Source organism: Macrobrachium nipponense, chromosome 33 (assembly GCF_015104395.2).
Source record: "Macrobrachium nipponense isolate FS-2020 chromosome 33, ASM1510439v2, whole genome shotgun sequence".
Taxonomy (NCBI): Eukaryota; Metazoa; Arthropoda; class Malacostraca; order Decapoda; family Palaemonidae; genus Macrobrachium; species Macrobrachium nipponense.
In genome coordinates, this window is record NC_087219.1 from 22,913,817 (window position 1) to 22,938,489 (window position 24,673).

The window sequence follows — 24,673 nt, forward strand, 5'->3', positions numbered from 1 at the left end:
CAAAGTAATAGAACTCTTGGAGTTTCTGGGATTCCAGATAAACAGGAGGGGGGGCCTCTTCCCAGCCTCGCTACGTCAACCCTAGGAACTGGCAGATCGCCCACGAGAGCGATCGCTGGCCTGGCGGGAGTTGCCTGAGCGACTGCCACCAGTCTTCCGCTCCGTGCCTGGGTCCTGGCGGCGAGCAGGCTTGGCTGCCTGGACCCTGGCTGCACAGTCACCCGCGGGCGACCATACACTTGTTACCTCTCGTGAACGAGCAGCCGAGACGGTCCCTGGTGCCGAGGTAGAACCTCTGGCGCCAGGAGAGGAGGTGCCGGTGTTAGCCGGTACCCCTCCAGTCCCAGTCTTCTTCTTCCTTGCGGAAGGAGAGACGGGCCCCATTCCCAAAGGAACAGGAGGACCAGCGGAAGTCCCAACTGTCCCACCAGAGTGGGACAGACCCTTAGAGGTCTCTGAGCGAGACTTCTTAGGGGGGGAGAAGGCTACCTTCTTCTTCTTCGGTGGGGGGGCCTCGTAAGTCGAAGGGAAAGAGGCGGCAGAAGACGACGACTTCACCATCCTCTTCTTCCTGGACTTCCTCTTCGCCAGTTCTCTCAGGACAACCGACAGGTCCTCCATCCAGGACGGAGTTGGGGCAGTTGCGGTAGCAACACAGCCCAACTGCACCTGTCCGGAGGGACCTGCGGGAGCAGCAGTGGAGAGGACGCTTGAGGGATCCTGCGAGGTAGGGTTACAAAACTCTTTAACCTTTTGGCAGGGGAAGCGTCTGCCCCCCCCCCCGAGACTGGTCGGTCGCGCGAATGCGATCGTCGTCTGGGTGGGGCTGAGCATGCACCTGACAGGCTTCAGCCGATACTGTCCTCCGACTCTTCCAAGTCCTCGTTGAGGCCGAAACCTCTGAAAGAAAGAAATTAATTAAAAGAGGGCTGGATGGCCCGCCTCCACCGGTCTCTGCGTGCATGAACCCGCGGGAACGTCAAACCTGGGTACCAGACGATCGCTGCAAGAGCGATCGCCGGTCTGGCGAGAGTCACCCGAGCGACTCCTACCATCTTCCGCTACGTGCCTGGGTCATGACACGGTGAGAGTACTCAGCAGTCTGGACCTTGGCTGCACGGTCACCCGTGATGACCATTCACTCGGTAATGCTCGCAAGCGGGCGGCCGAGACGGATCCCAGTCTGGTGGTGGAACCTCCAGAACTAGGAGAGGAGATACCAGCGGTGGCCGGTACCTCCATGGCCCCCGTCTGCTTCCTCCCCGAGGAAGGAGAGACAGGCCCCGTTCCCGGAGGAACAGGAGGACCAGCGGAAACCCACCTGTCTCACCGGAGCGAGACAGACCCTTAGAAGTCCCGTGACGAGACTTCTTAGGGAGGGAGACCACCTTCTCTTTTACGGCAAAGCCTTAAAAGTCGAAGGGGAGGAGGCATGAAGATATGATGATCTCTAAGAGGAGGATGATGACACTTGACGAGTTCTCTTCCTCTTCGGTTCCTCCGAATTCTGCCAGACTTCTACCATCAGGAGTAGATAAGCCTCACAGGGCAGCGCGACAGCTTCGTCCAGTGACATAACTCCAGGGTAGTAGTGGTAATGAATATGATTATCAGCAGGGGATCAGTACACACACTCGAGAATCAGTGCCCAACATGCTACGAGTCATAGGTACAATCCCAAGGTTAGGATAACCAATACGAACGAAGAGCATCCAACCAATACTGCTGAAAACAAAATCAGCACTACGAAGTCTGTAAAATAAGGAAAAAATATTAAAGTAATGAGGATACTCCTCACGCATCCAAGAGCACCACCCTCCAAAGTGAGAGGAGATCCCCCGACATCAACACCGCACGCCCATCCTTCTACCTTCTTCCGATAGTAAGTGAAAGGAAGAAGGAGAAGAGAAATTACCATAACAACAAAACACGGACAAACCTTTGAAGTTCCCTCGGTAATTCCCAAGCATAAGCGTAATTTCCGGATAAATACATGTCCCGTAACAGGATCAATATCACTTACGTTAAATACATGTCTCATCTTCACATTAAATACATGTCTCATCCCTACGTTAAATACGTATCTCATCCTCATGCAGGTCTGAGCCAGTGTTAAAGGGCGAAAGAATGTAAATAAAATGTTGGCATACCTTAGCCGCCGACTTCTAACACAAATAGAGGGGCGATTACAAAGGCTATCACAAAAAGTGGGTTTGTATATTAATTGAAAAACAAGGACAAACCTTTGTTTAATATTAATATCAAACACTGTACATGCATAATTATTTAAAACACAAAAAATATACCAAAAGGATCCCACAAGGAAAAAAGATCAACAACCAGTCAGCCAGAGCTCACAAACAAATGTCTCCATCGGAAGACGGCCGAAAGCAAAATGACAATTTGTCCAAAATTGCATTTTTCCTAACTATACAAACCTGAGGTCCTTTTACAATAGGAAGGTACTAGCGGCAGCTGGATAGGTCGTAAGCTTTCGAACAAGGGGTTCGGTAGTTAACTGCTTGTCCGACAGGCGCGCGCGCGCGACTGGGAGGTAAACAATCACTTTTGCTTTTGGCCCAAGCAAAAACTGCAGAGTGAGGGGTGGCATGAGGTGGGACTATGTGTAAAAGGACCTCAGGTTTGTATAGTTAGGAAAAATGCAATTTTGGACAAATTGTCATTTGTTCCGACACGGCATACAAACCTTCGGTCCTTTTACAATAGGAAGACTCACTTCTTGGTGGGAGGAATCTGAGTCTTTTGTGAACAGACTGGTGTTCGCCCAACCTTGGAATGCCTCCCTGGTCGTAAGAGCGAGGGAGGGATCCAAGCCTCTTCTGTTCCGATTCATCGGGGTGTGCACCGCAGGATCAATGGTCAGACCTCTGGACCAAGTACTAAGAGAGAGGCAAGCGTATCTCTTCGTACCAGCAAGCAAGAACAAGTTCCTATTTGCAAGAGGCAACATAAAGTTATGGTTTGTCTCTTGTTGGCATCCACTTCCCCCCCCCCCCCCCTTGTAGGAGGAAGTGGTGGATATTCACTCCCATCCCTAGTGAAAGGGATAGGATGGGGCTCTGTCGAGTAGCTCACCTGCATCTCGTCCTTATCCAGCAAGGTGATGACCGTATCCCTCTACCCACAGGTAGAGGGGGAGAAAAAGATAGGAAGAGAAGCCAGTCACTCTCTCATTCACTTATCTATTCTTACAGTCACAGCCAGGACTCGATGCTGTTCAGCCTGCTAGGGTCTGGGTTAGCTACACAACGTGTTGAGCAGCCACACGGGTCCCTAAGAAAACGATCCAAGGACCTGTGGGCAATATCCAAAAGGTAGAAGGAGGTGCCAGTGGTCTGGTTGTACCAGACCCTGCCTTCAGTACCTGCGCCACGGAGAAGTTCTTGTGTAACTCGAGGGAGTGTACTTCTAGGTCATCTTGGTGCTGACGAAGAGTCTTCAACACTCAGCCTGGGATGTCGAGTTTCTTCAGAAAGCGCGGTCGCGCTTTCACAGGACAAAGCAGCATCTCCTTCGCATCGAAGGCGGTGAAGTCCATTAGGGAGGGGATTGTGAAGGACTCTAAACCGATTGTCAGGAACCGAAGGGTTCTGAGTCTTCGCTACGAAGTCGGTACGAAATCGAGCGTCACGAATCCCCATCCCCTGGATGCTTGACTTCGCAGGAAAAGTCATGCAATTACATCAGAGGAAAAGAAGGGAATGGTCGTATGACCTATCCCTCTTCTCGACTTCGGTGATGTCCTGTACCCATACTGGTCTATCCGTCTGCAGCGAAGTGTCTCACATTCTCCTATCCCCATGCAGTGAAGTTCTTCTTCTCGGTAGTGGATAGGACACCGACACTCAATGGTGGGTGTCGATGGTATGGGTACTGTGACAAGCCGTTAGGACGAAGAAAAGACTGTTATGGAACAACCGAACTAAGTCCACAGCGAAGTTCGTAACTGACTTGGGCGCTCTGACAGCTGCCGACTGACTGCGTTCGTTAGGAGGCAAGTTGTCCAAGCACCTGAGCAAGTCACGTGACCTTCGCCTTTAAAAGGGTATGCCAAGAGACTAAACAAATAATTTGTTCGTCACCGATGCCAGAAGGCGAGGTGATGATTCTCTTAAGGCATGTGCCCAACAGGCGAAAGTCAATTGCCTTCTAGAGACCGAGGTCCCTGATGGCAAGATATCTCATAGTATAGTTGATTCTCAGCTAAGGAGAAACAACACTATGTGTCGTTGAAGACGAAGGTGTACAGAAAATGCAACCTACGTCTTCACAGCTGAACCGAGAGAAAGGAATTCTCAAGATTCTGAACCTGTGGCTACAAACACTGAGAACGCTAACCGCTATTCATTGCTGTCCGGTGAGGATCGTAGTTGCAATAAAAAGCGGAGCGCTTTTCAGTAATGAAGACACAGGGAAATACTGCCTGAAGAACTGCTTCTCATGGGCTGAACAATTTTTTTTTGAAGTAGAGCTGTCAGGTCGGAGAGTAGGCGATGTCTTCTGACACATCTGTTAATTCGGGGCGAACAATGAATAATTGCACACCTACGAATACGAGATATTTTGAAGACAAACTCAGATGTCTGCAAAAATCATTCGCATTATCGCGGTGCGATGCAGCGGGAGACTAGTACAGACTTCTGTTACCGTGCGGTAAACAGAAAGATGAAAGAGTCCAAGAGATATCTCTGTTGAAAATTCTCGCAATGTCGAAGGCGATGAAATCGAGCGTCACAGCAGTAGATGGTCCTTCATTATTGCGAGAATCCCCATTAATCAGAGACCTAAGTCCATGATTGTTGGGTAGAGATACGGTTCGGTAGTCAATCAAACCAGGGGAGAGAGAGACGTAACCGACCGTGCATCTCCGAGACCTAGCTGATACTGAGCTGCTATCAGGCAGTTCAATACGCAGTAGCTCTCGGTGACTCGTCATCCTGAGTTGCCAGTTAATCCCTTCCACGAAGGAATGCGTTCGGCTAGAACCATCGAGCATAAAGAATACGCTCGAGCAATTATATTTAAACGAAACGGATTTCGGTAAATACAAAAGCTGATTTGGTGTTGTCGTGACAATACCAAGTATCTAAAATCGAAACTGATAACTGCTGGGAGGTTGCAGGCAACCCCGAGTTGCAGTTCAATTAAGATACAATTCGTCTCGGTCACAAACCGTAGAGTTAACTACGGTATGCGCCTACCCCCCGGACAATTCAACTGTTAAAAGAATCATGTCGCGAGGGTAATATACGTAGTATATTTGTAGGTTCTGTACCACGACCTCCATCCTAAATTCTTTCCTCTCGAGGAATGAGAATAAGGATTGGAGATCGACCGCCTTCGTTCTCTAGTCAAGAGAGTGAAGGAGAAGTCTTTCCCAAAGACGATAGTTCAAGCCAAACTGGAAGTTCCCGTCCGTTCTTCTCTATTCCAGGTTAATCACCTACTGTGAGATACTCTTCTTTCAGCAGCAGTCTCCTTCCAAATGCTAGAAATTCCAGGAATTCGAGCATAGGCGAAGTTCCCGATTATCGTGTAACAATTATCGGGGATTCTCGTCTCGCTCACTTTGGACCGTGGTCTCGCCTAAGTGTTTGGAGATCGTAAAAAACTCGAACACTCTGAGTGCGCTAGAAATTCCGTAGAATTCTAAGCACTCTGCGAAACCCCTCCGAATTCGTCAAACGATATCGGCTGGTGGTCCTCTCGATTCCCGTAGAAATCGAGAAAGGGGCAGGATCCCTCCTCAACGACCGGGGCTTACGTCAGGTAGGACCCGAAGGTCCCCCTGGTAGCGCAGCCCCTAACATGTGATCTTACAGAGAAATCTCTGTAGGATCCCTCCCCTTTCCCTCGTAGCCGTAAGGAGGGAGGGAATGGGGGAGGAATTGGATACTGGCTCGCCTTCCCAGCGGAACTAGCAGTTGGAGAAGAAAAAGGAGCAGCCATCGCCTTACGGCGATGGCCTCTCAGAGCCTGGGAAAACGTACATCAGGAGAAAAAGTTTTCCCGAGGAGGGTTACGAACTCATACTGTAGGTAAGGGTCTGCCGCCACTGTGAACGTCGTCTGGGTGGGGCTGATCGACACCTAACAGGAGAGAGCCGATACAGTCCTCCGACTCATTCCAGTCCTCGTCGAGGTCGAAACCTCTCAGGAGGACCGAAGGGGTATTCAAATACGGTGTCCGAAGACACGTAGAAACGCCTCTGTCGCAGTAGAGGAGGTGAAGTAGCTTGTTCGACCGGCCAGAACTGAGAGAGCCTTCTTGTCCGGAGACGAGAGACTACCTGGTTCAACACAGTCGGCAAGCTCCGATCGCGCAGACACTGTCGATTTGGGTTCCCTCTACGGGCCCCAAAACGACTCGAGCCGAGACGTGGCTCGTGCGGGTGGGTGGGTGAGCGGCAATCCTTCCCCGAGGTCGTTGTGCTGACGAATCAGCGCCATAACCCGGCAAAGTTCCTCTGGATCTCGGAAAGTCACAGCATCTTGCAGAGTAGGACCGTTAAGCCCTTCGAACAAGAGCATATTCCGAGAACCTTCCTCCTAGAAGGGGGAACAGCGACAGCCCTCTCGGTCTTCTCCATCCACTTGCGCATACGTCCTGGCCGGTCCAAGAACCGTGCCTGGCACGTAGGGCGTCGTGGTGGGATCATGAGGGGTGCACCCCTCACGATCACTCCTCAATACCTCGCTCCTCCCGGTGTAACCCGAGGAGGTTGAAGGTACGGGAGAGGCAGACCTGACGCTCCCTCCTCGCTCGCTGGCAGAACCAGCAGGCTTGGAGGGAGGGCTTGCAGGCGATCGTCAACCCGCTGGTGGCGATCGAGCTGCAGGCCTGGTCGAACCGTCTCGCTGTGGAGAACGGCTGGACTGAGCACAGCGGCCCCGATCTCGAGTGTCAGAAGAGCTGGGTCTGGTTGCCGTACCCGATCGCTCTCTGTGAGAGCGACGGTCAGGCGACCTGCAGGCTCCACTGTCACAGTGAGACCGGTGCTTGTCCTCACGGCACGTCACTTGCTGGTTCCAGCGTGGCTGGCACTGGCGAACGGGGGGACCTACTTCCCAGCCTCAGCCCGTGGCCGGTCGTGGGACCGTCACGTCATCCCGGGTAGCCAGCTGGTCGCCGCTGAGAGCGAGAGCTGGTCTGGTGAGAGTCGCGTTGAGCGGACTGTCACCAGTCTTCCGCTCCGTGCCGTGAACCTGACGCTGAGCGGGCTCAGAGGTCTGGTTCCTGGCTGCACGGTCGCTGGTAGGCGACCGTACACTCGGCACCTCCCGCGAACGAGAGGCCGAGACGGACCCTGATGCAGTGGCAGAACCACTGACACCAGGCGAGGAAGTACCGGTGTTAGCCGGTACCCCTCTGGTCCCGTAGTCTTCTTCCTTGCGGAAAGAAGAGAACGGGCCCCCGCTCCGAAGGAGCAGGAGGACCAGCAGAAGGAACCCTCCAGTCCACGAGGTGAGACGGTCCCGAGAAGCTCCCGAGGGAGGACTTCTTAGGAGGGAGGGAGGCAACCTTCTTCTTCCTCGGCTGTGAAGCCTTAGAAGTCGAAGGGGAAGAAGGAGGCGGCAGCCGCCACGACGATGAAGAAGATGAAGGCGACGTTCCTCCTCTTCTTTGTCAGCTTCCTCAGGACAGACGTAAGATTCTGCCATCCAGGGCGGAGCCGGGGCTGCGTAGCCGAAGCCACAGGGCCTGGACGCACCTGTACAGACAGACCAAAGTCTGGGGTAGTACCACCACGACAGGGACGACGTCAGCAGGTATGGGCATCTCAGGAACAGCAAGGCACAGCCAGCACAGCATTGGCAGGGACAGCCAGCGCAGCAACGGCAGGGACAGCCCAGCGCAGCAACTGCATGGACCCCCCCCCAGTCAGTACAGAATCGGCAGGTACGGCAGCAGCACGGAAACACAGGAGGTGGAGCAGCATCCAGCAACATCCTGGTACCGGCGGCAGGTCCAGGGGCGAGCTCTAGGGCAGCGGAAGTGTGGTCGCAGCAGCGCAGCAACCACGAGCGGCGGGCGGCGGCGCCCCCTCTCGGTACGGCGAACAGCACTTCACAGCGGCTGTAGGCAAGACTGTTACCACGTGAGGCGAGTACACCAGGTGAGGAGGGACGTCGTCACCTGGAGTCGATATCGTTGTCGTGGTCACCACTCCATGGGTGACCGCAGCAGGCCCAGACATAGAACCGCCGCCCCTGGACACTAGGCACACCCTGCAAATCGAAGGACGCCCATACCTCACCAAGGTCCACCCTCGTGGCAATAGCACCTGCGGAAATAACAGTAGTAGTGATTAGTGGGGGGGAAGTACCTCGCGCGGGGGGGGTGAGCCCCACCGAACGAGCGGAAGACCCGAATACAATTGTACATCGGGCACCGAGCGCCCTCCCCCGCGCTCGACGGATCGGGCGAGGAGAAGAACCAGATAACCTCCCCCCGAATAGGGGAAAGGGCCATCTGTGGGAGCTTAGCGGGGGGGGGGGGGTGGGGGGGGGGGGGGGGGGGGGGGGGGGGGGGGGGGGTGGTGTGGGGGGGGGGGGGGGGGGGGGGGGGGGGGGGGGGGGGGGGTGGGTGGGGGGGGGGGATTCTCGTTCTCCACCCCGCACAGCACCCATGTACCCAACAATAATAATAAGAGCCCGAGAGCAATCGTGCCCTCGGCACCGAATGCAAGGGCATAAGGATCAATTCCCTGACTGAGCGGAACTTGAACCAAATAAATATTGAGCAATCAATAATAAAAGGAATAACATGAAAAAGAATCTTGCATTACAATTCACTTCACAATGAATAAGGGCTCGGAGCGAGCGCATTTGCGCCCTCGGTACCGAGCGCAAGGGTAAAAGGATCCATTCCAGATTATGAACGGAAACCTTGATCCAAAATGAATTGATGCAATCAAAATATATATGAAAAATGAAAAAGAATACTGCGCTTGCAATTTCACTTCATACAAAATAAAAAGGGGAAGGATCAATTTCCCGGTAAGAGCGGAAACATTGATCCAAGTAAATAAGAATCTCAAAAAAAAAATGTAATGAAAAAGAACTGCACTTGCGATTTCACTTCTTAAATAAAAAGGGAAAGATCAATTCCGGGTAAGAGCGGAAACTGATCCAAAAATGAGTATTGCTACAATCAAAATAATATATATGAAAATGAAAAAGAATACTGTACTTGCGATTCCACTTCCATACAGAATAAGTTTTCGTGCCGAGCACATTCGCTCGGCAACGAGCATACAGGTCAAAAAAAAATATAAATGAAAAGAGCACTTACTTACGATTTTCATCTACACATTTCCAACCAAAAAATATACGCTCGGAGCGAGCGCTCTCCCGCCCTCGCACCGAGCATTACACAATACGAGGATCATTTCTGGGAAAATGAATTCCCGCACTTACGCCCTTCAGTCCCGGCACTCGGGTAATCGGAGGGCGTGGTGAAACCAAGATCCTTTAATTCACAATTGAATTCAATGGAAATAAATATGAAATGATTGTACTTACAATTCATTTTCACTAGATAAATAGAAAAAGAAAAACACAACCACCCTGCGAAAGCAACGACGATGAATGAAGCGGGCAGAGAGCGATGATACACGTCTACACACCAGCAGACGAAAGCAAAAGTGATTTGTTTACCTCCCAGTCGCGCGCGCGCGCCTGTCGGACAAGCAGTTAACTACCGAACCCCTTGTTCGAAAGCTTACGACCTATCCAGCTGCCGCTAGTACCTTCCTATTGTAAAAGGACCGAAGGTTTGTATGCCGTGTCGGAACAAGTGGAGTGTTTACATCCAGGCAGGCTAGCCTGCCCCACGGTAGTTACTGCCTAACCACCTTGTTCAAGATTCAACAGCCGTAATTCCAGCTACGCCGTAAGTACATTCCTTATGTTAAAGGACCGAGGGTTTGTATTACGTGTCGGAACAAACTGAGTTTGGTCAGCCATGGTGGGCGAGGGGGGTACGAATAAACAGTATAAGGTAATAAAGGGTACAATAGGCGAAAATGTTTGGACAACACTGCTCTAGAGCACTCACAACCCCTACATTTAACCCTCTTACGCCGACTGGACGTATTTTACGTCGACATTTTTTGTCTCCAGTGTGCCGACTGGACGTATTTTACGTCGACTTACAAAAGTTTTTTTTTAAATTCGCGGAAAAATACTTATAGGCCTACAGCCTAAAACTTTTGAATCACGCCGCCTTGGGGGAGCTGGGAGTTCACGGATCAAGGTGTTGTTTTTGTTTACAATCGTTACGCAGGCGCATAAGCGCGAATTTCTTTCTTGCTGCACTAAAAAGTATCTGGACACATCTCGGAAATTATTTCGTCACTTTGACATAATTTTTGTACCATTGTAAATTAGCCGTTACATGAAGTATTATATATGAAAATGTGCGCATTTTTATGTAGAATACAACAATAAAATACTCATGATTGTAGCTTTTATCAGTTTTGAAATATTTTCATATAAATAACGATAATTGCCAAAAATTCAACCTTTCTCGGTCAACTTTGACTCTACCGAAATGGTCGGAAAACGCCAATGGTAAGCTTAAAAACTCTTTATATTTGGAGGTAAACAAAAAAAAATATTTCAATCATTGAACTTAATTTTGCAACTAATTGGAAGTCTCTAGCACAATATTTCGATTTATGGTGAATTTATGAAAAACTTTTTCCTTACGTCCGCGCTGTAACTCTTCCGAAAAAAAAATCATACATGCGATTGTGGTAATGTTTGTACCCATTTTAAATTAGCCGTTATATAAAGTTTTATATATGGAAATCGTGTGCAATTTATGCACAATACAACTAAAAACAACCAATGGTTATAGCTTTTATCAGTTTTGAGATATTTTCATATAAATAACGATAATTGCCAAAATTTCAACCTTTGGTCAACTTGACTCTACCGAAATGGTGAAAAACGCAATTGTAAGCTAAAACGCTTAATATTAGTATATTCAAGCATTTACCTTCATTTTGCAACAAATTGGAAGTCTCTAGCACAATATTCGATTTATGGTGAATTTATGAAAAAAATTACAATTTCTTTGGCGTCCACGCGGTAACTCTTCCGAAAAAATCATACGTGCGATTGTGGTAATGTTTGCACCATTTTAAATTAGCCGTTACATAAAGTTTTATATATGAAAATGTGAGCAATTTCATGTAGAATACAACAAAAAATAATTGAAGGTTGTAGCTTTTTCTCATTTTTGAAATATTTGCATATAAATTACGATAATAGAAAAAAAACCACAATCGGTCAACCTTGACTCTACCGAAATGGTCGAAAAACGCAATTGTAAGCTAAAACTCTTACAGTCTAGTAATATTCAGTCATTTATCTTCATCTTGAAACAAATTCGAAGTCTCTAGCAAAATATTTAGATTTATGGTGAATTTAAAAAAAAATCTTTCCTTCCCTCCGCGCGCGGATTCTCCACCACACATCTCCGAAATGCGTACATCCCATTCTCGAATATTTCTCCATTTCATATTAGGCATTTCATAGAGTTTTATATATGAAAATGTGTGTAATTTCATGTAGAATAAAAAACAAAAAAATATTTGAAGGTGTAGCTTTTCTTATTTTCGAAATAATTGCATATAAAAATATATATATATAAAAAAATTCGACATTTGGTCAACTTTAACTCGTCAGATATGGTCAAAAACTGCAATTGAAAGCTAATACTCTTACAGTATAGTAATATTCAATTATTTGTCTTCCTTTTGAAACAAATTGGAGGTCTCTAGGACAATATTAGATTTATGGTGAATTTTTGAAAAAAAATATTTGTTTATGTCCGCGCGTTACGAACTTCATGCATTATTTTGTGATAATATTTTTTGTTTTTTCTGTGTTGCTTTTATCGTTTTACAATGTGTTATATAACCAAAAATGATCGCAATTTAGTGAACATACAACAACCAAAAAAAAAGTAACTTGTTACTTTAACTGTTTTGCGCACAGCACGATTTGAATACAATTATATATGAAATTTCGTTTTTGTGCTATCATATATCGCATTATTTATATATGATAATGATATTTTTTTCATTTTCTGATGGTTGCATACTAAACTTCAGGCAATGACAAAAAAAGGAGCCAAAAATGAACTCTTAATCTTGAAAACTAAGCGCTCTGTGATTTTTTGAAAAAAATATTTTTTCTGCTGTCCGCGCTCACTCTGAAACCCCTCCGGTATACGGGAGACAATTTTTTATTTACCGCTCCGGCGTAAGAGGGTTAACAAAAAAAAAAAAAAAAAAAAAAAAGTTCACAATCACAACAAGACATATTCAATTCATATTTCCACCTAAAAAAAAACACGTCGTATAAGGAAAAATAACCTTGTCTATAGTGTCAAGTATCTAGATATGTATTCGTTTATGCTAACTAGAAGCAAGAAAATTCGCTCCGAATTGCGTTAAATATGGAGAAGCAAACTCGTATTCGCCATCAGCTGATCTGAAACCAAAACATTGGCCGCTTTAGATTTGCCGTAGTATTTTATAATACAATAATATGAGAAATACATACAATATTATTGGATACAGTGAAGCAATGTATAACTTTTTAAAGGAATTATGGAAAAGATGCATAAATAATAAATAAAAACCAAGCATTTTTCGGAACAGTAGCGGACAAGAATGAACATGAAAAAAAACATCCTCGACAACGTGGAGGGTAGTTACAAAAAAGCTGCTAATTTGGACCATATTATGTAAAACAAAAAAAAAATACCCTATACATAATACAGTTTTCATACACATTTTAAACATAAAAGCATGAACATTTATAAAATCGACACTTCGATCGCAAAATTTGCACTTTTTTTAACTATATTTTCGGAAGAGCGGCAGACGGCGGCTTACAAGAATGAACATGAAAAAACATCGTACTTGATAACGTGAAAGGCAGTTTCAAAAGCTGCCTTTGTATCATATTTCTGTGCAGAAATAAAAATACCCTATACAGTAGTACCTCGAGATACGAAATTAATCCGTTCCGAGGCACCCTTCGTATCATGAGTTTTTCGTATCTTGGACCACATTTTACATGTAAAATGGCTAATCTGTTCCAAGCCCTCCAAAAGCACCCCAGTAAATTTCATAATAAAGCTAAATTGACCTATAAACAATGAAATACTACAACAATATGTAACATTAAATACCTAAATTAATAACAAAATGCAAAATAACCTGTAAATAAAGTGTATTAGTGTACATGGAATACAAGAAATACTGTATGTAAAATGTGGAAGCTTACCTTTCGAGTGAGGCTATCTCCAAAAGGGGCAACAGAGGAGGAGGACAAACGGCAGATACGTATACTTCAACTTTATGAAACAAAAAAAATGTCAGAAAAACAAACTAAACCTTACGAAACACATTAACAAAACTGTAACACTTAACTTTACAAAAAACTTAAAATAAAATTTATTTTGTCTTTTTTTATTTTTACATTTCTTTTTACATTTCTTCACACCGAATGGATGCCAGTCCGTTTACGGAATTTTCGAACCCACCCATGAGAAGCCTTGAACTCTGGGGTTACCGTTGATGTCCCCTCTCCGCCTTCATCTTCGGCTTGGGCAATCAAATCGCCGAAAATTGCGCTGGCCTTCTGGCAGATTGCCGTCTCGGTTATCGTATTGCCATCGATTTCTTTGTCCTCAATCCATACAAGAAGCAGCCTTTCCATTTCATTATACACATGGCTCCTCTTGTTGGACAAAATAGTCACGCCCTTGGAAGGTGTAGCTGCTTTGATGCTTAAGGATGGTGCCTTTCGTCAACGGATTTCGGCCGTATTCCTTAGCGATCACACTCAACCGCAAGCCAGCTTCATACTTTTGTATTATCTCCATTTTTGTCTCCATAGAAAGCATTCTCTTCTTTCTGTGAACTTCAGCAACTTTCTTGGGACCCATGACTATACTGTACATAATTAAGTTATGTAGTACGTATACTAATTAGGTTCTCACACAACACGATAAAGTAGCACAACGAAATCACTAACGAATTTACGTTACTAAACGAAATCGTTCTCCACCCCCGCACAGCACCCAGTACCCAACAATAATAATAAAAGAGCCCGAGAGCAATCGTGCCCTCGGCACGAATGCAAGGGCATAAGGATCAATTCCCACTGACTGAGCGGAACTTGAACCAAAATAAATATTGAAGCAATCAATATAAAAGGAATAACATGAAAAAGAATCTTGCATTACAATTCACTTCACAATGAAATAAGGGCTCGGAGCGAGCGCATTTGCGCCCTCGGTACGAGCGCAATGGGTAAAAGGATCCATTCCAGATTATGAACGGAAACCTTGATCCAAAATGAATTGATGCAATCAAAAATATATATGAAAAATGAAAAGAATACTGCGCAGTGCAATTTCACTTCATACAAAATAAAAAGGGAAGGATCAATTCCCGGGTAAGAGCGGAAACATTGATCCAAGTCAAATAATGCAATCTCAAAAAAAAATGTAAATGAAAAAGAACTGCACTTGCGATTTCACTTCATTCAAATAAAAAGGGGAAAGGATCAATTTCCGGGTAAGAGCGGAAACTGATCCAAAATGAGTATTGCTACAATCAAAAAATAATATATGAAAATGAAAAAGAATACTGTACTTGCGATTCCACTTCCATACAGAATAAGTTTTTCGTGCCGAGCACATTCGCTCGGCAACGAGCATACAGGTCAAAAAAAAATATAAATGAAAAGAGCACTTACTTACGATTTTCATCTAACATTTCCAACCATAATATACGCTCGGAGCGAGCGCACTCTCCGCCCTCGGCACCGAGCATACACAATACGAGGATCATTTCTGGGAAAATGAATTCCCGCACTTACGCCCTTCAGTCCCGGCACTCGGGTTAATCGGAGGGCGTGGTGAAACCAAGATCCTTTAATTCACAATTGAATTCAATGGAAATAAATATGAAATGATTGTACTTACAATTCATTTTCACTAGATAAATAGAAAAAGAAAAACACAACCATGCGAAAGCAACGACGATGAAGCGGGCACGAGAGCGATGATACACGTCTACACACAGCAGACCGAAAGCAAAAAGTGATTTGTTTACCTCCAGTCGCGCTGCGCGCGCCTGTCGGACAAGCAGTTAACTACCGAACCCCTTGTTCCGAAAGCTTACGACCTATCCAGCTGCCGCTAGTACCTTCCTATTGTAAAAGGGACCGAAGGTTTGTATGCCGTGTCGGAACAAGTGGAGTGTTTACATCCAGGCAGGCTAGCCTGCCCCACGGTAAGTTACTGCCTAACCACCTTGTTCAAGAATCAACAGCCGTAATTCCAGCTACGCCGTAAGTACATTCCTTATGTTAAAGGACCGAGGGTTTGTATTACGTGTCGGAACAAACTGAGTTTGGTCAGCCATGGTGGGCGAGGGGGGGTACGTAACAGTATAAGGTAATAAAGGGTACAATAGGCGAAAATGTTTGGACAACACTGCTCTAGAGCATTCACAACCCCTACATTTAACCCTCTTACGCCGACTGGACGTATTTTACGTCGACATTTTTTGTCTCCCGTGTGCCGACTGGACGTATTTTACGTCGACTTACAAAAGTTTTTTTTAAATTCGCGGAAAAATACTTATAGGCCTACCAGCCTAAAAACTTTTTGAATCACGCGCCTTGGGGGATGCTGGGAGTTCACGGATCAAGGTGTTGTTTTGTTTACAATCGTTACGCAGGCGCATAAGCGCGAATTTCTTTCTTGCTGCACTAAAAAGTATCTGTGACACATCTCGGAAATTATTTCGTCACTTTGACATAATTTTGTACCATTGTAAATTAGCCGTTACATGAAGTATTATATATGAAAATGTGCGCATTTTTATGTAGAATACAACAATAAAATACTCAATGATTGTAGCTTTTATCAGTTTTGAAATATTTTCATATAAATAACGATATTGCCAAAAATTCAACCTTCGGTCAACTTTGACTCTACCGAAAATGGTCGTGGGGGAAAACGCAATTGTAAGCTAAAACTCTTATATTGAGTAATATTCAATCATTGAACTTAATTTTGCAAACTAATTGGAAGTCTCTAGCACAATAGTTTCGATTTATGGTGAATTTATGAAAAAACTTTTTCCTTACGTCCCGCGCTGTAACTCTCCGAAAAAAAAATCATACATGCGATTGTGGTAATGTTTGTACCATTTTAAAATTAGCCGTTATATAAAGTTATATATGGAAATGTGTGCAATTTCATGCACAATACAACTAAAAACAACCAATGGTTATAGCTTTTATCAGTTTTGAGATATTTTCATATAAATAACGATAATTGCCAAAATTTCAACCTTTGGTCAACTTGACTCTACCGAAAATGGTTTGAAAAACGCACTTGTAAGCTAAAAACGCTTATATTCTAGTAATATTCAAGCATTTACCTTCATTTTGCAACAAATTGAAGTCTCTAGCACAAATATTTCGATTTATGGTGAATTTATGAAAAAAATTACAATTCTTTGCGTCCACGCGGTAACTCTTCCGAAAAAATCATACGTGCGATTGTGGTAATGTTTGCACCATTTTAAATTAGCCTTACATAAAGTTTTATATATGCAAATGTTGCGCCAATTTCATGTAGAATACACAAAACATAATTGAAGGTTGTAGCTTTTCTCTTTTTGAAATATTTGCATATAAATACGATAAAAGAAAAAAAAACCACAATCGGTCAACCTTGCTCTACCGAAATGGTCGAAAAAAACGCAATTGTAAGCTAAAACTCTTACAGTCTAGTAATATTCAGTCATTTATCTTCATCTTGAAACAAATTCGAAGTCTCTAGCAAAATATTTAGATTTATGGTGAATTTAAAAAAAAATCTTTCCTTCCCTCCGCGCGCGGATTCTCCACCACAAATCTCCGAATGCGTACATCCCATTCTCGGAATATTTGCTCCATTTTCATATTAGGCATTTCATAGAGTTTTATATATGAAAAATGAGCGTAATTTCATGTAGAATAAAACAAAAAATATTTGGAAGGTTGTTAGCTTTTCTTATTTTTGAAATAATTGCATATAAAAAATATAATATATATAAAAAAAATTCGAACATTTGGTCAACTTTAACTCGTCAGATATGGTCAAAAACTGCAATTGAAAGCTAATACTCTTACAGTATAGTAATATTCAATTATTTGTCTTCCTTTTGAAACAAATTGGAGGTCTCTAGGACAATATTTAGATTTATGGTGAATTTTTGAAAAAAATATTTGTTTATGTCCGCGCGTTACGAATTCATGCATTAATTTGTGATAATATTTTTTCTGTGTTGCTTTTATCGTTTTAAAAGGGGTTATATACCAAAATGATCGCAATTTAGTGAACATTACAACAACAAAAAAAGTAACTTGTTACCTTTAACTGTTTTGCGCACAGCGCGATTTGAATACAATTATATATGAAATTTCGTTTTTGTGCTATCATATATCGCATTATTTATATATGATAATGATATTTTTTTTCATTTCTGATGGTTGCATACTAAACTTCAGGCAATGACAAAAAAAGGAGCCAAAAATGAACTCTTAATCTTGAAAACTAAGCGCTCTGTGATTTTTTGAAAAAAATATTTTTTTCTGCTTCCGCGCTCACTCTGAAACCCCTCCGGTATACGGGAGACAATTTTTTATTTACCGCTCCGGCGTAAGAGGGTTAACAAAAAAAAAAAAAAAAAAAAAAAAAAAAAAAAAAAAAAAAAAAAAAAAGTTCACAATCACAACAAGACATATTCAATTCATATTTCCACCTAAAAACACGTCGTATAAGGAAAAATAACCTTGTCTTATAGTGTCAAGTATCTAGATATGTATTCGTTTATGCTAACTAGAAGCAAGAAAATTCGCTCCGAATTGCGTTAAATATGGAGAAACAAACTCGTATTCGCCATCAGCTGATCTGAAACCAAAACATTGGCCGCTTAGATTTGCCGTAGTATTTTATAATACAATAATATGAGAATACATACAATATTATTGGATACAGTGAAGTAATGTATACCTTTTTAAAGGAATTATGGAAAAGATGCATAAATAATAAAATAAAACCAAGCATTTTTCGGAACAGTAGCGGACAAAAATGAACATGAAAAAACATCCTCTGACAACGTGGAGGGTAGTTACAAAAAAGCTGCTTTAATTTGTACCATATTTATGTAAAACAAAAAAAAATACCCTATACATAATATATTTTCATACACATTTTAAATATAAAAGCATGAACATTTATAAAATTGACACATCGATCACTAAATTTGCACTCTTTTTTAACTCAATATTTTCGGAAGAGTGGCAAGTGGCGGCTTACTAGATCGAACATGAAAAACATCGTATTTGATAACGTGAAGGGCAGTTTCAAAAAGCTGCCTTAGTATCATATTTCTGCGCAGAAATCAAAATACCCTATACATAATACATTTTCATACACATTTTAAACATAAAAGCATGAACATTTATAAAATCGACACTTCGATCGCAAAATTTGCACTTTTTTAACTATATTTTCGGAAGAGCGGCAGACGGCGGCTTACAGAATGAACATGAAAAAACATCGTACTTGATAACGTGAAAGGCAGTTTCAAAAGCTGCCTTTGTATCATATTTCTGTGCAGAAATATAAAAATACCCTATACAGTAGTACCTCGAGATACGAAAATTAATCGTTTCCCGAGGCACCCCTTCCCCGTATCATGAGTTTTTCGTATCCTTGGACCACATTTTTACATGTAAAATGGCTAATCTGTTCCAAGCCCTCCAAAAGCACCCCAGTAAAGTTTCATAATAAAGCTAAATTGACCTATAAACAATGAAATACTACAACAATATGTAACATTAAATACCTAAATTAATAACAAAATGCAAAATAAACCTGTAAATAAAGTGTATTAGTGTACATGGAATACAAGAAATACTGTATGTAAAATGTGGAAGCTTACCTTTCGGAGTGGGCTATCTCAAAAGGGGCAACAGAGGAGGAGGACAAACGGCAGATACGTATACTCAACTTTATGAACAAAAAAAATGTCAGAAAAACAAACTCTAAACCTTACGAAACACATTAACAAAACTGTAACACTTAACTTTACAAAAAAAACTTAAAATAAAATTTATTTTGTCTTTTTTATTTTTACATTTCTTTTTACATTTCTTTCACCACCGAATGGATGCCAGTCCGTTTACGGAAATTTTTCGAACCACCCATGAGAAGCCTTGAACTCTGGGGTTACCGTTGATGTCCCCTCTCCGCCTTCATCTTCGGCTTGGGCAATCAAATCGCCGAAAATTGCGCTGGCCTTCTGGCAGATTGCCGTCTCGGTTATCGTATTGCCATCGATTTCTTTGTCCTCAATCCATACAAGAAGCAGCCTTTCCATTTTCATTATACACATGGTCCTCTTGTTGGACAAAATAGTCACGCCCTTGGAAGGTGTAGCTGCTTTGATGCTTAGGATGGTGCCTTTCGTCAACGGATTTGCGGCCGTATTCCTTAGCGATCACACTCAACCGCAAGCCAGCTCATACTTTTGTATTATCTCCATTTTTGTCTCCATAGAAAGCATTCTCTTCTTTCTGTGAACTTCAGCAACTTTCTTGGGACCCATGACTATACTGTACATAATTAAGTTATGTAGTACGTATACTATTAGGTTCTCACACAACACGATAAAGTAGCACAACGAATCACTAACGAATTTACGTTACTAAACGAAATCGTTGGACCGAACGATGCCGCATGCGTACGATAAAGGTGTTGGTACAAAGAGGCGAGATAGGTACGCCACCAGTACGTATAGTGCATGATGGGAGGGATGCTGTCCAATAGGAGAGAAGGATCTCATGGCGGTGACTAGCATCAGGAACCAATGGCGAGAGAGCAGGAGGATGGTGGCGAGTCTACTAGTACTAAGATGGCGGCCCGCGGCGCGAGTTTCAAAATTGTTATCCGGGCGAATCTCGGACTTTTAGAAACCTTTCGTATCTTGAAAACTTTTCGTATGTAGAGCCGTTAAATTTTTCGCATTGGCTTTCGTATCTCGAGTTTTTCGTAAGTTGAGCCTTTCGTATCTTGAGGTACCACTGTATGTAATACATTTTCATACACATTTTAAACATAAAAGCATGAACATTTTTAAATCGACACATCCATAGCTAAATTTGCACTCATTTAACTCAATATTTTCGGCATAGAACAGCGTCAGAGCCATATATTTTACCTTAATACCTATGTAATAACTCTCTATAGATTTTTTAATATTTGCATAACCTTTATGGGATGAACAGTATTTCTACAAAGGTATGTACTCGTTAGACATAACGACGCTAGCGGTGCTGTTGACCAAAAATTGTGCCGTAAAAATACCTCAAAATGCCTTATTTTTTTAATGAATATTTTTGACGACAGCCGTAAAACCAATTCGCCACTGAGCGATCGTGCAGTTAACCGCGGGACGCCTGTACTGCTAATTTGAGTCTCTTAACCAATTGGTATTAACACATATGCACACTGTTTGTATGTGTGTGTTCATAACAAATTTTTTCTGCCAATCGCAAAGTAAAGAGAAATAGATTAACATTCCTGAGATATTAAAGATATCTCTCTCTCTCTCTCTCTCTCTTGCCTGGCACAAAGCTGGCTGAATATGTCGCAGTCGTAACATATCTCGCTCTCTCTGTTTAGGCTAGAAGGGTTAGAAATATGTATGTGTATATATTTTTAAGAATACTAATGTTTTAAGATGACTTTGAAAATTATTACTAAAAATCTAATAATTTCGAATGAATTTTGAATGACACATCCAGTAATAGGATAATCATTTAAGGTATGTATATTTGATGTAGGATGATACTTTAAGTATACATTTCATATTTGAACTTGCAAGATATGCTGTTACATATGAGCATTTTTAGAGAGGGGAAGCAAGATTTGTGGTGGATTTTTACTATTAGCAGTTCTGGTCCCTATCACCCATGAATACAGGGGGTCTACTATACGCAATGATCAAACCTGCAACTAAACCAAACTATGTACATCACATCATACTATAACGGGCGTTATGTCTGTCTGTCTGTCTGCTATTCAATCACGGTTAAACGGCATGACGGACTTAAACCAAACAAAAACTATTGGATAGGCCTTTGATCAAGGATGGTTTATAGCCTTATATACTCGCTAACCTACCCGGCGCTGCCCGGAAAAACTGTGAATGACAGGCTAAAGGTAGGGGGAGGGAAGGGGGAGGGGGAGTTTCTGAAATATAGTAAAGCAGTGGGTTGGCAGTACATTCATTTATAACGAATCTATTATGAATTCGAACATTTTGCATAAAACAGATCCTTGCACAATTCTCCTCTGCTTTGCTGAGCAGTTTATTTCACACAATCAATAATAGATCTGACTTTTGTTCAGCGGAGATGATTTTTCTCTTGTAATAGAGAAATATAATTTCCCCAACCCCTTCCCCTCACCTTCCCATCCCTCTCCCCTCCTAATTCCATCACCCCACCCCTCTTCCCTTCCTTTTTCATCCCTCTCCCCCTTTCCCTCTCCTTTCTCCATCCCTTTCCCACCCCTCTTCCCTCGACTTCTCCTCCCTCTTCCCTCGACTTCCCCCCCTTTTCCCTCCCCCTAACCGTAGCCTGTCATTCACAGTTTTCCCCAGGGCAGCGCTGGGTAGGTCAGCTAGTACATTATAATGAAATATACCATACAATCAACAAGTAGACACTAATCCAGCCTAAAACTATATAAAACCTACGTACGTACCTTGCAATGGAATTCCATATGCCCAGAGTGGTTGAGCTTGATGACATACACATGACCATACAAAGTATCTAGAATAAAAACATTCAGTATTTATTTACAAGCAGAGACAATGAAAAGTAAGTTAACAATTGCACAGACATAAAATATAACCATAGAAACACTAAAAATACTACAGAGACTTTGACCACTCAGTCATCGAGAGAGGTATAAGTTGATATTATTATTACGTATTCAGAAGACGAAACCTTTCCATATGGAACAAGCCCACAGGGGCCATTGACTTTACTCTATTGTGCATATGCCAGTTGAATCCTGGTTATTTGACTTAACAGGTTTTGATGTATGAAAAATGAAATTTTCATTATTAAAATGAAGTTTTATTGTATACTTACCGAACAATTATAGAGCCGTGATTTCCACGAGCGGCAGGATACTAAATTCAAATTTAGCGCGTCGGGCGTCGCCAACACTGGTGGTGATGACGTCATCTCCCTCCACTCGCGGGAGAACCAGGTACAACTGCCCAGGTGAATCCAATTCTTTCTGCCCCGTCCGTCCACCTAAGGGGAGGAGGGTGGGTATAATCATTTCTGGGCCTCAGCTCGTGTCGGCCTATGAAAGTATCCTTAATATCATTCTTTCTAGGTAAAATTAGCCTAAAATTACCAGAGGAAAAACAAATAAGAAAAAGTCAGTAAAAACTGACTCGCTCACTCTTAAAAAGAAGTGTCGGTATGATATAGGGGCGAGTGTGGAACACTACCACGAGACAAATACCAATTAGAACTTCCTATCAGAATCCCCCCAAGAGAGAGCTGATACCAACGGGCGATGCAGCCTCTACTACTACTACTAGAGGACGCCACGGACAGCAGCGCCCCTAGCGGTCATCCTAATTTTTTAGCACTAGCGACAAGTCGCCATTTTCTTGTGCGGTGTTTTTTTGGGATTTATCATTGTAATCTACGATGGAACGCTCTGCAATTGCCACGGCTAAGTTAAGTAACTCATAAGTAATATTTTACCACAGTTTTATCTTCCGGGTACCAGTATTTTTTCCTCTAATAGGTCATATACGGTTCCCCGGTTGTCTCGTGGCAGCCATGCTGCCTCGTAAGAATTCCCGGTCCTCCATACTGGGACTTCTTATACTTATGGGCTTACTTTATCACGTTCATTGTTTTACATCGAATTTTAGCTAGTTTAGCCCTCCTACCATTCTCTTAGCTTGGTATTTAGGGCTATTATTTTATTCTGACCCAGCATCCCGGCTCTTGCTCTACATCGGCTATCGCTGGCTCCGAGTAGGCTTCTGTTTCTTGGAACAGTCTGCCTCCTCCTGGGTTTCTTTCTCTTTTACTAAAAGTGTCTCTTCCACCTTTTTCGATGTATATATTTATTTATTTAGGGTGTTAGGCTAGCCTAGGTGCTTGTTCCTTGTATTGGTACAGCTTGGTTCACGTGGCCCTCTCACGGTTGTGTTGCTCGCGGCTTAGGCCACTTGCGGTCACGTGTTCCTAGCACCTTACCCTGCCCCTACCCTCCCTTTCTGGTATAGGGAGGAGCTGGGGGACCCCTTGGTTGTTATGACAACCTCAGTCGCCTTCTCTCATCCTCTCGGAGGTGACCAAGGGTTCCTCCCAGCGGGGGTATAGGGCGACCCCACTCATGAGTACCGGGTCTCCATGCGGGTAGTTGGTGAGGCGGGGAGGAGTAGGCCATCCCTCCCCCCTTTTCTCGCTCCCGCCGTGTTTCGCCGAGACCTTCCTCCCCCCCTCCCCAGTTGCTCAGCCACCTCCCTTGCTATACGAAAGGAGCCTTCCGTCGCAGCCGGGGCACCTTTGATTATAGGTTACTGGCTCCGCTAGCGGGCGGGGTGGGTACTACGAGTGGTCGGTTGCTTGCCTACTATATCCTTATATCTCTCCCCACTACCAGGAAGGGAGCTTACTCCTTACCTAAGCACCCTTCTAGTAGACGGGTGGAGAGAGGTGTTTTATTATTTTTATTTTTAAGGATTTACCCTAATTGTACGTTATTTTACAATGAATTGTGTATTATTATTATTATTATTTTACCAACCATCCCCGTCATTTTCCGTCGTGGTTTCCATTACCACTCCTGGTTGGTTGTCTTTCGGGCCTCCGCCATCAGCGGAGCCATAGCCTAGATACCAACCTAGTTACCACACGTATTTTGGCGGGGCTCTGGTTTAATCTAACTTTATCGCTCCGGCACCAGCGGAGCATATGTTAGACTGTAAGTGTTTACTTGGTACTCATGTACTTTTCCACTTACAGGCTACCAAACTGCCAGGTCCCTAGGGTGTAACGCGACGCTGTTCGACCCCTGTGGAACATGGATGAGTGTAGGTCTTCACGCCCCCTGTGCCACATCGTCAACGAGACGATCGTCTGGCACCATGAAGCCTGCCGCCATGCTACGACCCTGGTCGGTTCAGCTGGGAGATGGTGGGGTTAAGTCTACTATAGCTTACTTATCATTTTACAAACAAAACTTCTAGTCGTAAGTTTGTTAACCCCGTTCCACCATTGGCAGCTAATCTCACCTTTCTTTCAGGCTACCGGTGTGAGGGAAGTCGCCCTCGCCACCCTGAAAGCGTGGGTGGTGGGGCGGCTTCGGGAAGAACGCCGCCAAGGGCCAGCCCTACATTTTGGACAGGAAGCTGGCCGTCCAGATCTTCCCCGCGGGCAAGTCGACGGGTTACGTTGACCCCTTGTCCGCTGCCCCGCTGATAGCCTCCATCCAGCAAGACCTCCAGCAATCA

At 43.8% G+C, this 24,673-nt stretch overlaps 1 protein-coding gene across 1 annotated transcript in view; it reads right to left on the reverse strand.

Moving 5' to 3' along the window:
* LOC135202788 (uncharacterized) overlaps positions 1-23,998 on the reverse strand; it is an 80,639-nt gene extending 56,641 nt beyond the window's left edge. The window contains exons 1-2 of the mRNA XM_064232247.1: positions 23,968-23,998; positions 21,886-21,953 (exon numbers count right to left, since the gene is read on the reverse strand). Coding sequence (XP_064088317.1) covers positions 21,886-21,953; positions 23,968-23,998 — 99 coding nt within the window. The remainder of the gene's footprint in view (positions 1-21,885; positions 21,954-23,967) is intronic.
* Positions 23,999-24,673: the final 675 nt, after the last annotated feature.